Here is a 17,183-nt window from a genome sequence, read left to right as displayed (position 1 = left end):
AGGGAACTTGTGCAGCCCTTACATAACTGTTTTAGTATCTTTATGTCTTGCAGTACCTTCAGTATATCTGCAAAGAGTCGGCTGCTTGAGTTGTCACTACCTCTCCCCGCCACCCAGCTAATTCAAAGTTAATTTTGGTGAGCAGGTGTCAAGCAACGCTTCACTTTAGACATTTACTTTAACCTTCATCATTGCGATTCATTACATTTCAATGACAGTCAAAATGCCCGAAGCAGTGGCGTGCTAACTATTGCAGGAGGTGCAATATTTTGACTACGCTTATATTTAAAGATACTACACCTTGTAATGTAATATGTGATCTACAACAGTGGACAAAGTCATCATCTATCGGAAAAAGGGCGAATGTTCTATTCCTCATTTTGCATTATTAAAGGTGGAGATCAAATGAAATATTCAACAAATGATATGCTGCTATAATATTCATAGAAATGAACTTTATATTAGAGAACACATTTTTATGGGAAGAAGACTGGAGGCCACTGATTAAATTTCATTGTTTGATCACTATGCAGGGACATTATGGAGTATTACGAGGGCCGGCCGGTGCCCCCCTTCAGCAAACAATGAGGGGCAGTCTCCGAGGACGCGCCACTTTCGCAGGGCACATCACAAGTTTACAATACTTAGATGTGTTTCAAACATGTAAAACACTGGCTTTTTAATGCGGCTCCTGAAAGTTTTTTTTTTTTTTTTTTTTAGCTGGAAGCAAAATAGTCAGTGTACGGGAAATTTGTGAGTCATTGCATGTCTCAAAAAGCAGCGATACATATTCATGTATTTACTGGCAAAGATATCACCTCAGGCAATCCTGATTCTGTAAATAGGAATAAATCAGATAAGTCCCTGCAGTGCAGTTTCTGTACTTTTATATGCGTGAGTGGCTCTTGTGTTGTTTTGCTGTATTTTGTTTTGTTGTGTTTACATAAAAGTATTAAAGAGTTAATTAAGTTTAAACGAAAAACAAACAGAGGAGCCATTACACAACTATCAGGAGAGCCCCTTCAGACACTGATTTATTTTAGACTTGGATGAGATGCAGACTAGCTGCTGTATGAGTCAGGACCATTTATCCCTCTCTCTGTGTCTTCCTCAAACACACACACACACACACACACACACGCCCTCTGGTCAGAGAGATCAAGAGAGGGGGAAAGAGATCCCTGCTGCGACTCTTAACAAGACGGCATTCTCCGAGGTCACAGAGGTTGCCAGAGTTCGTGTCTTCTTTTAAGGGACGTGAAACTCTACTCACAGTTTTCTAACAGTTATCTAATTGGATTAGGTCTCACAGAGAGGCCCCTTCTCCATCCCTGGCTTTTGTCCATTCGCCTCAGTGCTGAATGGCGCTTAGAGGGCTTCAGACACTGAGGAGGACAGGCGATGGATTAGGTGAGGTATCCTGACCAATTAAGACGAGGCCAGGTGTCGTGCTGATTGCAGGAAAATTGAGATCTCAGCTCGACATGTGTCTAATTCCCCACTCACTGCCCCGCAACCACTCATTTGCCTGTCCGCCACACTCTGCTTTCCTCTTTCCCCGCCCCTTTCTTTCTTCCTTTCCACCTCTGCGAAGGTAACCCGAGCTGCCTTCCCCTGACCCTTCTCTTCCGTGGAGAGCTAATCAGAACCACCTGGAGCTCCCCAGGGCTCTGTTAGCTGCTGGCTCAGCTAGCAGCAGCTGATCCAAGGAGGAATCCCCGGGGCAAACGCTGCAGGCCTGGCACCCAACACCCACTGACTCAGGATCAGCCGGGGAGATTTTCCAGTTGATGGTTCATTGAACCTTGAGCAGAATCACCACCTAGCCATGATAAGGAAGTGTGGAGTGTGTGAGTGTGTGCAGCTGGAGTCTCTCTACTAATATTAGTTAGTTTGGTCAAACACACACGGGATAACAAGACCCAGCTGCATGTCAAACAGAAGAAATGTAGCTCTAAACCTATTTTGGTAACATATATATACGTGTGTACATCGACACAATGTTAGAGGATTCAATTGAATTCAGTCAGTGTGGCTGTGTGGCACAGCACACAGACTATAATCCTGCGGGTTTACTATTCTTCTTATTCTCCATCTTCCGTACAAAAGTTTGCCGCGCTTCTCGCCCCACAGCGTTGCCAACACCTGCGCAAGAAATACATCAAAAACGAGCGGCCCGATCTGGAATCGTGTGCTCTGACTTTTCTCAGCCGTTTCCCGAAAATCGAAGCAAAACTTCTGCATTCACTTGAATGGAGTTTCGGCGCGAAGAGAGCAAAAAACAAACCAGCAACCTTTGGGCCCATATTGACTAGTTTTATATATGCAGCACTGTACACAGGCACATAGTATACATCACAGAGAATGATTCATTTATAGTTTATACATGTGATTTTGCACACATTTTTCTACAAAGGCACAGACTCACTTACGTCACATAAAAACAACCTCATATTCGATAATACATGTAACACTGATTCCCTTAACTATTTATCAAAAAAAGCAATAACAACAAAAGATTTTTCATGTTATTTGGAGCATTAAATTATTCTAATATAGCCGAAGGCTGAAATGGAAACATGCAGATCCAGTCCATTATGCATTGTTAAACGTTGATCTATGGTTTAATATTTGCCTCCCAACAGCAATGGCAATGTGTTATTACCTTGGCAGAGGGTCATAATGTGCGCTGACATGCTTGTTATTATTTAAATAAGCTGCGACAATAAATACGGCTCCACATGGTCTGGAATATGAGCCTCGCAGACAAAAATGTGCAGAGAGCAGAGTAAATCCTAAATTTGGAGCTGAGGTTATCAAATGCTGAGAGGAAAGAAATATCAATGGGGTGCATCAGAAAACCAGCTCATTGTTATCCTGAGATTAGACTCCAGAACGAAGTGTAATGTAACAGGAAATGATACAAACGATTTAAGACTTGCATCGCAGCATGTTACACCTGCAAGACTCGCGTCTTACAGCAAGCTAAGATTTGATTATCTTTGTTGTCAACATAGACATAACGAGCCCTATATACTCAAGGAGTTAGTGAAACCAGTCAGGCTGCTGATACATTGTTTAATCCCCAAAGCTGTGCTACAGTGCCTCTGTCTCTTTCTCTATGTGCAGAACGTTCTTGTAAATAGTTACAGAAAGATACGAAATCAACATCAGATTGTTGCTCGACGTTTCAAAAGTGACTGTGTTACTCTGATGTGTCTTGGAGCAGTTGGCATCCACGTCCATGAGGGGACGCACACGTTTTCAATTCAACTAAGGATGCAAAAGTATTCCTTTGACAGAGCCACAATAAGTAGCAACGCATCAGCTAGAACAAACACAAAAGCCTCTTGCCAAACACCAACTGTTATGAAAGGCAGCAGATATAGCGAGAGCATGCTGCCATCCACAGCAATTAGAGGAGAAGGGTTAGCGAGGGCTCCGCCTGTCCCAGACTCGCACGCCCGCTCTGCACCTGTTTCTGCTCCTGGTCCAAACCAAAGAGAGAGAGAGAGAGAGAGCGAGAGGGGGAAAGAGAGAGAGGCTGGTTACTTTGTGCCACCTTCGCCCAGTGTCGTCTAATGAGATTAGATGGTTCACTAATGAGCTCTTCAGTGCGCAAAGTCAACTGTAAAGTGAAGGTCAGAAATTGCATCATCCAAATGCACTGTTGGACTTCAGGAGTCATGAACTAACAGCAAACAAATGATTTAAAGGAAGCAGCTATGGTGTTTTTGTTGGCCCCTTGATACGTTCTCTCTCCTCTCTGTTTTAACAAGCATCTAAAGTCTAAAGTAAAAGACTGGCTGACTGGACTTGATCTGTCAAATGCTTTCCAATAGGAAGTCACACTGGTACTAAAAGATATCTGAAGATATTGTAACTGCAAAGGTGTTAAATTATTCCTGGAAATTAACAATGCACAAGTCATTGATATGTTTTCTGCAGGCCCAATCACAAATGTAAGCATGTTGTTTTCATTATGGCCCCTTGAGAATCCGCTGACAAGGACTGCAAGCTTTTCCAATGTCTTTTTTTTTCTTCTTCTAGCTGTGACTCTTTCTGGATGGCCCAGTGGTGAGGTAAGCATCAGGGCAGCACAGACGCGTTTTTTGCTGGCACCTTTAATAATGTGCTGACATAAAGACATACATGTTTAAGCAGGTAATAGAAGGCTGTAAAATAATGATCCATATCGGCTTTCACGAAACGGTATTAATCTCCGGCATCCTTCTGCTCCGTTTCTCTGCCACTTCATTCAGCGAGGTTAAAGCAAATTTGACCTCCCTTCAAATAAAATTAATTGTTTCTGGCATTAATTGTATTTGCCACAGAGGAAAGCTGCAAAGCGGGTGAAATGTTTACCCATGTGTCAGCATTTCCCGTTATTGGCACACAACTAAATGTTTATATCTATTTTTTTCATCCCGGAAGGATTTCCTATTACGTGTAATACCCTGTTAACCGATGATAGAATACATTTCATTTGAGCAATATCAGGAAGATGTAATCAACATGCAATTTGCTTAAGTGCACAAAACTATCATTTTTGTTAGCACTGCATATTTGCAGAAGAAATATTGCATGCCAGAGTGTATTAACACAAGGAGGGTGCCGTGCATCTTCGCATCAGACCTGAGAGATCTTGTCACCACTATCTCCTGAAATCTGTTTAATACTGTTTATGTCTGTCCAAATTGAACATGTGGTATGGAATGACTCATGTCAGTTTCATCATTTAGTCATACTACCCTGTACCCTATAGGGGCCGTCTATGGATGCTCAGCCCATGAGTGCACTGCATGAATGGTGATCCACTCACCCCTCACCTTTAAAAGGCCCCATTCCGCTGCAACCACTCCGTCAAACACAAACCATCCTCAGATTAAACAATGAAGATCCAATGTGGACACGGACGTATGTGTGTGTGCGTGTGTGTGTGTGTTTCGAGCTAGTTCCTGTGTGAGGATGATCTCACTGACCCACGTGCTGAAGGAGAAAGAAAAAGAGAGCGCTCGAGGTGATGACTTCTCCACTCACTTAGGGAACTTTGACTTATGAGGTGCACTGCATTTAGACAAGCTAATGCAAGCGAAGGCTGTGCCATTAACCTCGGGAAGAGAGGCAGGCCTCGGCAGTATGATGCATTCAGACTGGCAGAGGACAATATTTCACCATGACAGACATTACCAATGAATAATTAAGTGTTTAATATAATGATCTTGAGAGAGAGAGAGAGTGCGAGAGCGAGAGAGAGAGAGGGGAAGGAAGGATAGAAAGAGAGAGAGACAGAGACAGAGAGAGGAGAAAATGGTAATTCCACAATTCATTGCCCTTAAAACCTATCTGGCATTATTACCCAGCAGCATTGCATGGGGGAGAGGGCTTTTGTTGAAACAAATAGGTTTTTGATGGCTCCGCCAGAGTAGTAACGGTTATTAGGTTTGAGAACTCTTTCATGATGGAAGTGGTATCCTGCCGAGCGGAGATCATGAAATTTTAAGTGGGGAATTTACAGCAGAAAGACTGCGGGACAGTGAGGCCGTCTGGGCCATGCCTGGGGACACATGGCAAAGCACAATGCCGGGCTAATGTCACCTCAAATAAATAGTTAACAAGCTGGAGATAGCTGTGCTTGTTGGAAGGCTGCACTTCCCACTATACCGGCTATCTTTATTTTATTTTTTTTTAACGAGAATTTGGATTTGGGATTGAAGTGACATGTCAGCTGGGAGAGATAAAACACGAGGGCAAAAAAAAAAACGAAACAGATACTTTCCCACTTCAAGCCCCTGTTTAACATGAATTCAACATAAATATTCTAAATACAGCATTGCTTTGGCTTTTAAAAATGCAAATAAGGCTGTGGCAACAATTGTGCCAGGAAGACAAAAATGATGGGCCAGCATATCTTTAGTGCGGCCTTGTTGTATTTGCACACATGCACCAATTGACTTCCACATTTTTGTCTACCTCGAATAAAAACAGATAATACTAAGTGGCCAAACTTCTCAATTAATGTTGTCCTCTAAAAAGTGAGGCAAGGACTAAATTCACACATTAGCATGATTCACAGTCCGCCCACGGCTTCCAAACACAGTCTTACATGTCTCCAAATGCCCGACAGAGAGCTAATTTCACTCTCACACTGTGACCTTTGACATCATATATATGGAGTGCTGGTTGCCTGCGTGACAGATTCCCATGCATATTCATATCTGCATATGGCCCCACCAGAACGAAGCCTGTCTACTTCCTGCAGACTCTGTATAGCGCATGAGGCAGTTCATTACTGAGTGTTCTCAATCGGGTCCAGTCGAACCCAGAGGATTTGATTGTGTGTGTCTGTGAGGGGGTGATGGTGGTGGGATCATTTTTTGATAATGCATGTGTGTGTGTGTGTGTGTGTCTGGGAGGGGGATGTATCCATGCATGTCTTGTTGTGGGTTACAGGGGAGAGTGGGATTGTGTTGAAAAAGGGGTGATAAGTGTGTGTTTGTGCGTTCTGTGTGTGGTGGAAGTGATGGAGGCGGTGTGGGAGTGTGTGCATGTATATATGGTGGTACATGTCTGCGCTTGTGCATGTGCTTCTGTCTTTGAGCGTTGTGTGGGAGTGTGTTTGTGAGAGTTGTGGCACACGCTCACAGGCTTCTCTTGTTTGTGAGGTGAGAAGAGAGAAAAGTGGAGTCCCTCAGCATGCCTCCACCTCCTCTTGCTCCATCTGCCCATTTCGCTCAGTTCTCCATAAATTAAAAAAAGCTCTACATCTGCTTTGGGGTACATTGTTAGTTGTGGGCATTCGGTGGTTCCTCTGTTTATCTAAAATGAAACACTTTTCTGCATTCGATTATTCACCCCACTCCCGAAAGCCCCTGCGTAGAAAACATTGCCGAGGCCCAAGCTTCACCCCACCATGCTGAGAAGAAGACCAGAGCCTCCACCGGGAGTGATGAACATCTCAAGTAAAGTGAGAAAAAAGAAGAAGAAGTAATTAACATCTGTTCATGGTAATAGTGAGCACAAGTGTGGAGCCTCGAAATGCCATTCAGCATTGGCATGATTATCTGCTTTCACAGCAAAACACAGTATATAGACACTGACAGCCTTCAACTGTCAATTGTACAATCCCCATGTGCTGCCAAACTCCCAAATATGCAATCGTTTCCTTCCGGACTGACCGGCAAAGGGACTGGCCTGATGAAATATGCCTTTTGTAGTAAGTCAGCGCATCTTCATGCAGGACGATGTGAAGCTGCAGATGAATGGATAATTGGGACAAAAGGAGCACAGGATGCCCCCTTAGAGCAGCCGGCCTTGAGTGGAATAATGAGTTTAACCAGAGGTTGTGGTCACAATGTCGCCCGATACAGAACACCAATGCCACTGGGGAGTACCTGTGTTTGTCTTTGACAGCAACGCGCGTGGCTCCGGGGCAGTCATATTTGGCCATGGTTTGGTAACTGTGAGCCTTGTGGCGGAACAGGTGTAGCAGGCCAACGAGGCCATCAATCTCCTACCGGCCTGTCTCTGTAGGATTCAGGGTTAATTATCGTCAAATAAGCCATGAAGGAAAGCGATGGAAGCACAGAGGATGATGGGAAGCTAACCTTGGCAAGAGGGGGACAGCTGGGCGTCTGAGTTAGGTCACGCTGGCTTTGCTTGTGTTGCTAAATTGCGGATCGTAACTTAATCATGTGTAAAAATCGAATGTCTGAAAAAAGGGATATGTTTACATTACGTTATATCATTTTATTAAGATTACATTATCAGGCCGCATTATTGAAACTTAAGACTTGTCTCAGCGAGTGGTGACTTCAGTCATTTGTAAATCGGTTGCAAGGAAACATTTGTTGTGCCTTTCAATCACACGCAATCAACCACATGAACAAAGGAGTCAGTGTAGAAACATAAGCAGTATCATAACTGCCAAAAATGATCGTTTGCAACTGTACATATGACTTTTTTTTGTATTCACATATACATACATGGAGAAATATGTGTTTCAGAGTAAGCAGTATTCATGCAGTTCAGAATGAGTAGATGGGAGGTATATTTTGTAGTTTTTGTGAAATCTAATGATCTAATGTATTCCTAGTTTGCGTCTCTAGTAAATAGCATTTGAATGAAGTGTCAGTGCTATATGTTGACCATATTCTACATAACATGTCACTCTTAGATCTAAACGGGTCAAATATAATTATTATAGCTATTATAAGTCGTGTTTTGAGCTGGAGCAACTGGCGTCTGGTGAGCCTGCAGTACAGATGCTTTGATCACTTTTGTCCAAGAGTACGATGATAAACTGTAAAATAATTTGACCACTGTGCTCGGGCTATCAAGAGGGAGCACATGCTCAGGTAAAAAGTAATGACTGAAAGAATCAAAGGTTTGAGTCTATGTTAGAATTATATAGATTCATACCTATATAAAACACCCTCGTAAAGCCCTGCTTTTTATTACGGTGCACCTTCAGTCTTAACGGTATCCATCTCATTGTAGATTACGCATTAATGCATAAATGGAAAATGCCATTCGGGTTTCTTTTCAAGCTCTCAACATATTAATTGGCATTGCGGCGAATGTCGGATCATACAGTAAATTGTATCCGGTGAAGTCAGTGACACCTGACCTATTGAAAATTTTACAGTGTGCTTATACCTTCATTTATCTACTCAATGTGCCCATGAATATTTAAGGTTGACAATTAAACCCCAGCTGACCTGCAGGATGGAGCCAGAGCAGCGCTGTCAAAGTGAGGCAGCATAAACGCGCCCACGCAATCACACTCATCAAAAACCCGAAAATGGAACCCCCCCCATGCTCCCGCCTCCCACATGTACACAAAATAGACACAAAGGCATAAGAGCTCTGTCACAATGTCACACGGTCACAGTGACATGGCCCGCGTGCGACAGGCACATCACATATGTGTCATGTTTATGGGGGCATCAACAGACGTGGTTTGTGTTTTGCGTATGTAAATGTTTGGGCAGGGTCAAAGTTAATGCATGTCAGTATCCTGCTTCACCTTGGCTTGGTGATGCAGAGCAGAGTGCGTATGGGGGGGGGGAGCAACACTACAGCTGAATACTGAACACTCTAATAGCTTGTTGCATGAAAACAGCACCATACTGTGTTCCAGCTAAATTGGTTTGCAGTAACAACATAACAATTTGCAAAAGAAATGACATATATGTATGTTAAGGTTTCACAATTATAATGTGCATTTAAAGCAGCTTTAGTCAATATTTTTACGGGACATGAACAGCGGTCTCCTGAAATCCTTGTGTTGGTTTGTTTGATACATCCACCTCCTCCCGATCACACTCGACATGGATATTCCTCCTCTTTATACTACATCATGTGCATTAACCGTGTAATACTGACATGGACTGGTTTACATTGGAGTCAGTTGAAAGCCCGGCGCGTCTCATACAGACGCTAAAGATCTCAGTCGCCGAGGGGCACTGACCAGGCGTCGGTATTCGACGAGCTGTGAGTAAAACCTGGTTTTATTGTAGGATGAAGAACACTGACTCTCTCGTAATAAAAAGTTTGCAAAACATCTAATTATTAACCACAAGGGCAATGTAGTGAAAATTGAAACTGACACATCTCAACGCTAATCATGAATGGAGTGCAACGAGTGTCTCTCGGATGTCAAGCTCTCAAGCTTCATGCGATGTGATCTCACACTAACAGAATGCCCTATCCCTTGACAGATATCCATATATACAGCCTAAATGTAATAGCCATCACATTATGCTCGACTGATCAGCCTGATTTAAGATATCTCTTAGCAAAGTGCCCATGCTGTCACCTTATTTTTTTATCTCCAACCTAGTATTAGTGCACGTGTCCCCTGAAAGTGGGTTATACAGTTGTCTTGGTTTTAATGACGTAAATAATGCAGTAATTCCATTGAAATGAAGCAGTCTTATACGGATGTCAGCTTCCTTACTTCCATATCCAGTATGGAGCGTCTATAGGTCAGATTACTTTTTAAAATTGTATGAAATATAAATGAACCAAAGCTTTTTCTACCCCCTAATCACTTCCTTATATTTCTATCACAGTGGCCGTGAGGATGGAGGAATGACTTCCTATTCTAATCATGTTGTCATACCCTCAGGTTAGACCTTCCATTTTGCATACCAGAGGAAAATGGCTTTGAAAGAGAGCCTTGATATACCCTCAGTGTTAAATATATATTTAGAAATGATTCCATTTATTCATGTTCAGCGGTGCATTATGACAAATGTAAACCCATCAATCAAATCAATAATTGAGGACAAGCCGGATGAAAAACTTGGTGAAACTTCTTCTAGTCGGTCAACAAGCGTCGTTTCAAACTTTGATGTTTTGACTGATTCTACCCAGACGTGAACTGTATTACCTTAAAGCATCCCGAGCATCCATGATGCAGCAATTTGGTACAAAAACACTTTTTCTAAATTGTCTCACACTTTGTCATACCCACTCTTGATTCTTTTCTGGCCAAAAAATGAAAAATGTCCGGTTAGGAATCTATCATTACGGCAATCACTCCTTCACCGTTGTATCATTTCTTCCCAAACATTCATCTCATCTGAAAGCCTGTAGACCGTCCCTGGGCCATTATTTCCAGATACACTATTATTTCGCACAAACGGTGATCTCCACAGGCAATCTGCATCTAGCTGTGGCATACGTTTGCCGTGGGAATAGAAATCAGACACCTGTCGGTGCGGGCGGGGGGGTTTCTTTCTAAAACAGCTTCCAAGCAGCCAGGCATATCAAAGCAGCATTGTGAAAATGTCTCCTCGGAGTAAGAGAAAGTTAGGTTGTAAAATAGGAAAGGTATTATGGTTGCCAGGCATTGGGGACTAATATAACACTCCTCCTTGTTGCCTTCATCGTCACTGACATCTGGGACAGTAATCAAACCCTAAATGGAATCACCATGATGATGACAGCTTTTTAGGATTCATCATTTCTCTAAATACCTCAAGAGTAGGCCTATATTACAGGTACAGAGGATCTGTGGAAGAGTGAAAAAGCAAAATGCCTCTCTCAAAAACAATAAAAACACTTCTGATGACCCGAAGGTCTTAAACATACACACACTACCGGATATTTACATTATTTTTGGTGCAAAAAAACAAATAAAATCACAAATTGTGTCTATACATCTATATCTCTCTCTTTGTGTTGTTCCCATTTTAAAACGCATTTTAAAGGCGGCGGTGTTACAGTGAGGTTTGAGTTACCAGCAGTTTGGATCAGTCTGTTGTCTAAATATCTCCCTGGAGGACTGTTTCAAATGTGTGATTCCATGTCCTGGGGGAAATAACAGCAGTTGTGAATGCCATATTGACAATGTTCTTTGCCCCGGTGTTTTCACCATGACATCTGGATGCAAAGCGTAAGAATAAAAAATGATGTTGTAGGGTCACAGAATTTACTCCATATGGAAACTGAACACATGGATCATGTGAAGACCATGTGAAGAAAACAAATCTGTGTGGCTTCAACAGCATGAATGCACCAAAACAAGAGAAATGAAAAATACATTTTAGAAGTTCTAATCCTATGTCCCTGTGTTAATTTATCTCTATTACCATGCTAAATCCCTCAGTTTTCTGTAAAACTGTCAAATTATTTTTGATGACTCATCTTGAATAACACTTGACCGCTCGTTTGCAGTTGGCAGATCAACATCATTTGTATGTTGTTTACATTTCCTGAGAATGTGGTTAAGATCTCATTTATTCATTTAACCCGTATCCTCCTCCTGCTCCAAAGGTGAGGAAGGTGTGGGTGGAGGTCTACAGTCCTACAGCTTCACATCTCTCCACAGTTTGCATCGTGTATCGTTCGTCAGAGGGAAATATTGTGCTTTTTACTCCTCCACATACGAGTTACTTTTTACATTAAAACATATGATGTAGTACTGTACTACTGATCTACCAGTATTATACTAAGTACTGATATTGGTATTTTATAAAACAAGAATAATATATTATTCTACAATGATAAAAACATGATTCTGCACAATACGTCTTTTATACGTCGATTACATTTTGCTGATAACATTTTTGTGATTTTACTGAACATTTTGAATAGTATTTATATACTATGGTATTCCTACTTTTACTTGAGGATCTGAGTACCTCTTCCACCACAGGTTGCCGTATAGTGCACCTGACCGTTACAGTATGCAGTCTACAGGTAAGACCTCTATTTATTCTGCAGCATTTGCACTGCCTATATTGCATACATAATTCAGTTCGCTCTTATCTCCGCAACTTCATTAATCTGCGGTTGCATCCATCGTGGCCTACTTCTTGATCAGGCGGTGGCTCAATACTCTACATTCACTGAATCCTTTTCTACGGAATGTTCAATCTTAACGTGAGTCAGGTCACGGAGGACCACACAGCCGGAGATTCTGATTCTAATCATGTAGAGGAGGACATCATACACATACTTGTTGAATTGGCTCATATAACCGTGTTGAGCAGGTGCTGATAACATCCCACATGTGCTGTTCTTCATAAGTGCGTGGCTCCTCCACCATCACCAAGAGAAGCGAAGAGGGCAAGCAAATGGATAGTCTGCTTGAGATATCCGCTGAGTAATTTCACCCCGTGCATTCGGGTTGCTTCATTTCAAAAACCCTCCCCCCCCCCCCCCCCCCCTGCCCAATCCACAAATACACTATTGTATGAAAAACATTATTAGTATTCACCAGAAATTAAGGAGAGCGGGAGAGGGTTGCCATATCCAGATGGATGCCCCTTAAATCGGTCTTCAATTAGTCTTCACTAACTTACATCTTCCAGTTGAATTCTGATGAGCTGATCTGGCAATTTACTCGGCCTGACTGGAGAGCACTTGGTCCCCCTCCTGAGTGCAACCTAGCTGCTTTTGAGTATTGTGAACCTTTGATCAGTGCCCCCTTATTACGTATAAAAGCCAATACCATTAAATTCTGCATTGCCTCATCTCCTTGTCCATAGTACTTCCCCCTCTTCTGTATCAAAGATCATAGGCTCATGTAATGAAAAAAAAAAAAATCCTGTGATGTGTAAAAGTAAAGCAGATGATAATACCTTTTAGTTAATATATCTCACATCTCTCCATTGCTATTATGGACCTGTGGCCTGTGTTCTGTCTCTGTAGCTAGCTACTTCCCTCTTGTGGCCAACCAGGACACAGAGATGCCTGAGACACTTACTGAGGTCAACAGTTTCCCTTTCCTCCTTCTTGCATTTTTTTTAAAACAAGAAGAAGATTAGAAATGTGTATAACACAACAACTACTGGCATTCATCTTGAATGCCGGCTACATGCTCCTTGCCCCCCCTCCCCACCACCACCACCACCACGCTGTCTCTGTAGAAAGTGGATCACCAGGGGAGCTAAACCCTAACCATTAACATATAGAGTCTTTATTTAAATCCCATTCACTTTTCCATCCATTTAGAAGAGTAATGCCAGCAGGTTACAGCGATGGCATTGCATGAGGCCCTGATTGAGCTTCAATTTGATCATTTTATCTGATTGTGAGGTAAACAGTATCATGATGGATAAGATCTCATTACAATAGGAAAGTGAGAGTTTCATTTCCTGTACATGTTCCATCTTTATTAATGTCAGAGGCAGCAGGTCATCAATTGCATTACAGGCCTTGATACTCCGGCTGGGCATCCTGCTTGACACAAACCAGGCCAGCGAGCCAGTTTAGAGGGATTACATTTGGCACGATCCTACGGCCAATTTCGATTAGCTTTTGCCGTTAATACTGCTTTTCACGCTGTCAAATTCTTCTTTTTTTTTTAACTCTGAGTGTAAAAAGCAAAGCATTAAATCTGATGCCGTTCAATTAATCGACACTATTGTTGTCTCCTCCCGATGTCTTGAGATGGCTGTGCCATAGTGGGAACAGACTAGCCGATGTAGAAACAGCCCACTTGTTGTCTGTCAAGAAGGAAAGTGCAGAAGAAGACAGTGACTATCACACCCTGACACCACCCATCCAGTGATAGAAAGAATCGGGGGAAAAAAAACAAAAAACTTCAATAATAAACCTGTCAACACTCCAATCTGAATACCCAGGAGCCACAACTGTCTCAACCCTCCTCCCCTGGCGATAGTCATCATCACGGACACTCTCCTGAGAGACTGCATCTCATCTGTCAGTCTCACACACACACACACACACACACACACACACACACACACACGCACACACACACGGCCCGCTCATCACATCATCTCTATTTGTCCCATTATGTCCTTAACACAGTCTAAAATACCTCTGCTGCTCCAGGAAGGGAACTGTGGAGGGTGTGTGTGTGCCATCAGTGGCTTCATTACTAGCGCCGGGTACTGCCTATTGCCTGTCGCTAAGACTCTGAGACAGCCTTGTTTGTTTGTTTCCCCGCTGTAATCCTCAGTTGAGGTTTGACGTGCAGCGTGGCGCCTTAGCTGTGTTACCCACAGGCCTCTGGGAGCTGGAGCTCCGTGCCATGTACCAGGAAAAGAGAGAGAGAGAGAAGCACGGGAGACTTACACCCCCTGCACTTGATCATTACCATGCTAAATTTATATTGATTGATTTAGCTTAAGAGCTAAACGTGAGTTATTCCCCCGACACAGCCACTGTGTAGGATCTGTTGCGGTGGGTTGCTGGTAATCCAAAGAAACCCCAACATGTGCGCTGTGTTTGGCCATAGATATGGTAGCAGACATTATACAGTTCCAGAGAAGCATTTAAGAAAACCTGACCTGACTTAGAGCAGTGCTTTGTAAACGATGGGTTGCTCTTGGATTTCACATTACATCCCACCCTGCGCGCAGAGACTTATATTGGGGAAGGGGTTGTCCTGAAGAGACGGGCAGTTGGTTCTTCAAGACTTTCCCAGGTATTTACTGCCCTTGCTCTGCTGGATAAAGTTGCATGTTTGTGGTGTCTCTCCTCCTGCTGGCAGCTTTCATCACACATATGCATATATGTGCTTTGCCCTTGACATTATCATCAGCAGATTTGTGCTAGGGGCCCCGAGGTAAGGTTGAAATACTGCTGAGGCTTCTGAGAAAGTGGCCTGCTTTAGAGAGAGTGTCCAGGGGCTAAATACGTACCCAGAGACGAAGGCAGAGGAAAGGGAAAAAGCTCAGTAACTGAACCTAACAGAGCGCCCCTCAGGGGACAGCAGTAATTAAACAGTGATTAAATTAAGGGGCAATGCGGGCAAAACGCAGACTGATTGACACTCTGCTGGCTCTGTCTCTTCCTCTCCCTGTCTCCCTATCTCGCTTTCTGTCCCTCTGCGGGTTCAGCTCTGTCGTGGAGCATTGCTTTCTATTGACCTCCAATTACTCACCCCACTCTCTTTTCGTTCCAAGTTTCAAAAACTATTTTCTTAACAGAGTACCTATAATTGCATATTTGTGTCTGAAAGGGCTGAGCTGCAGGGATTGGAACATTGAAGTTGAGTAAAGGGGGTTGGGGGAGACTTAAATGCATTGTGTCTTCCAATACTATCAATGTTTACTTCAGATAAACTACAATCACTCTGGCGTAGTGACCAGAGTACTATCAGTCTTTACTAGAGATAGACTTACAAAAGTACAATCACAAGAAGCTGCCAGTGATTCAGAAACCGTACTCGTGCGGAATCCAAAGCGTGTCTCCCTTTTTTCGAGCCCAGCCGGGCAGCTTCAGAAGTGCCTTATCAAATACTCTAGGGGGGGGGGGGGGGGGGAATACTATAAATTACTTTTGGTGACTCCTTAAACCCAAAGCAAATAGACAGACAGAAGAGCTGAGCAACAGCAATAAAACCAGCTTCAACAAAACAATCAGAAAAACCAAGACACAGAAATTGCCTCCCTGCAAATCTGAAATTCTTCACACGTCCCTAGCTTACCCTGCTTACCACAGTGCCCCAGGTCCTCAGACCCCTCGAATACATTTTTATAAACCAGTTCTTGTGCATATGAAAATACGTACTGAGGGCCCTTAAACAATCTGTTAAGTCTTCTGATCGTGAGGAAGCTCCTCTTAATACAAATTCAAATATCTGTATGGAGATGGATTACGGGGCAGACAAAGAACAGGGGCCTACTTTAGTGGATGAGTTCAAAGATGACAGGTATTGACTGAGTGCTCAATGAGAGCACGCCTATGAAAGGCCAGCCACCACACAGCTCATGAAAGAATCATATATAGCTCATACAAAAGGCGCTCAGCAAACACACAGGCGTGGAGTGTAGGCGTGAGCACATTCTATAGCCCGTCATATCGTGCGCCAAATAGTCGACAACCTGCTTGGTTTTCGGTGGTCAAAAGCCATTAAAAATGATATGAAACTTCCCTGATGTATTTTGAAAGCAGATACTGTAAGCACCTATGTATCTAGTTAACTATTGAAGGAAGCAGACATCAACAGCGAGAAGATGAGTGTGCTTTCGTGGCACGAGGACAGAAATTATTCCTTACGCCTGAATCCATTATCCTTTGGTTTGGCACCACACATTCCTTTACTCTTGACAGTGGTATTGGAGGGAAAAGTGGAAGGATGATATCAAATTTAATTTCTTGGTGAAACAGCGGAACTGGAAGACTTAGCCCCCCCCGAGCATAAATTGTGCAGCCGGCACGCGGTTGTCAGGGTTTGTGATGATGCCGTGCGAAGACAGCTGTAATCGCAACAGCACTGCCAGCCTGACCCACCTCATCATCCTTGACATTTAGCACAGCGCTGTTTCTCTCTCTCTCTCTCTCTCTCTCTCTGTAAACAAATGTTTTAACCCTGATTTGTATCAGTGTAACCAGAGGACATGCAGTGACACAAAGTGTGGAAAACTTCTGAGGGATGGAGGGGGTGAGAAAGAGGCAGAGAAAGGGAAGAGAAATGCAAGGAGTGAGGGGGGAGGGGACATGGGAAAGGAGTGAGAAGAAGAAAAGAGATAGAGATCGGGGGAAAGAAAAACAGAGAAAGAGAGGGAGACAACCGAGCAGCATGGAGAGAGATCTGGCCAGACTGCTGCCTAACAAGGGGGCTTCTGACACTAATCTCTAAGGAAAGCTGTCAGGTCTCTGCAGATGTTCTGATGGAAACTCTGCAATAAATGCTTCTTAAAGCCATCATAAATACGTAGCTTCCTGCCTAACAGTCACTGCTCAGACCCGGGTCT

General features: G+C 43.1%; 1 protein-coding gene across 1 annotated transcript in view; it reads right to left on the bottom strand.

Annotated features, from left to right (window-relative positions):
* Window positions 1–2,363: 2,363 nt before the first annotated feature.
* Window positions 2,364–17,183, bottom strand: part of dcdc2c (doublecortin domain containing 2C) — a gene marked incomplete at its 5' end in the record, with an annotated part of 40,638 nt that continues 25,818 nt past the window's right edge. The window contains one exon of the mRNA XM_079286139.1: window positions 2,364–3,481. Coding sequence (XP_079142265.1) covers window positions 3,270–3,481 — 212 coding nt within the window. The 3' untranslated portion in view covers window positions 2,364–3,269. The remainder of the gene's footprint in view (window positions 3,482–17,183) is intronic.

The sequence above is a fragment of the Melanostigma gelatinosum genome, assembly GCF_949748355.1.
Source record: "Melanostigma gelatinosum genome assembly, chromosome: 16".
In the NCBI taxonomy this organism is placed as follows: Eukaryota; Metazoa; Chordata; class Actinopteri; order Perciformes; family Zoarcidae; genus Melanostigma; species Melanostigma gelatinosum.
The sequence above is the reverse complement of the archived record's forward strand: the minus strand, read 5'-3'. Positions and strand labels throughout refer to the sequence as shown.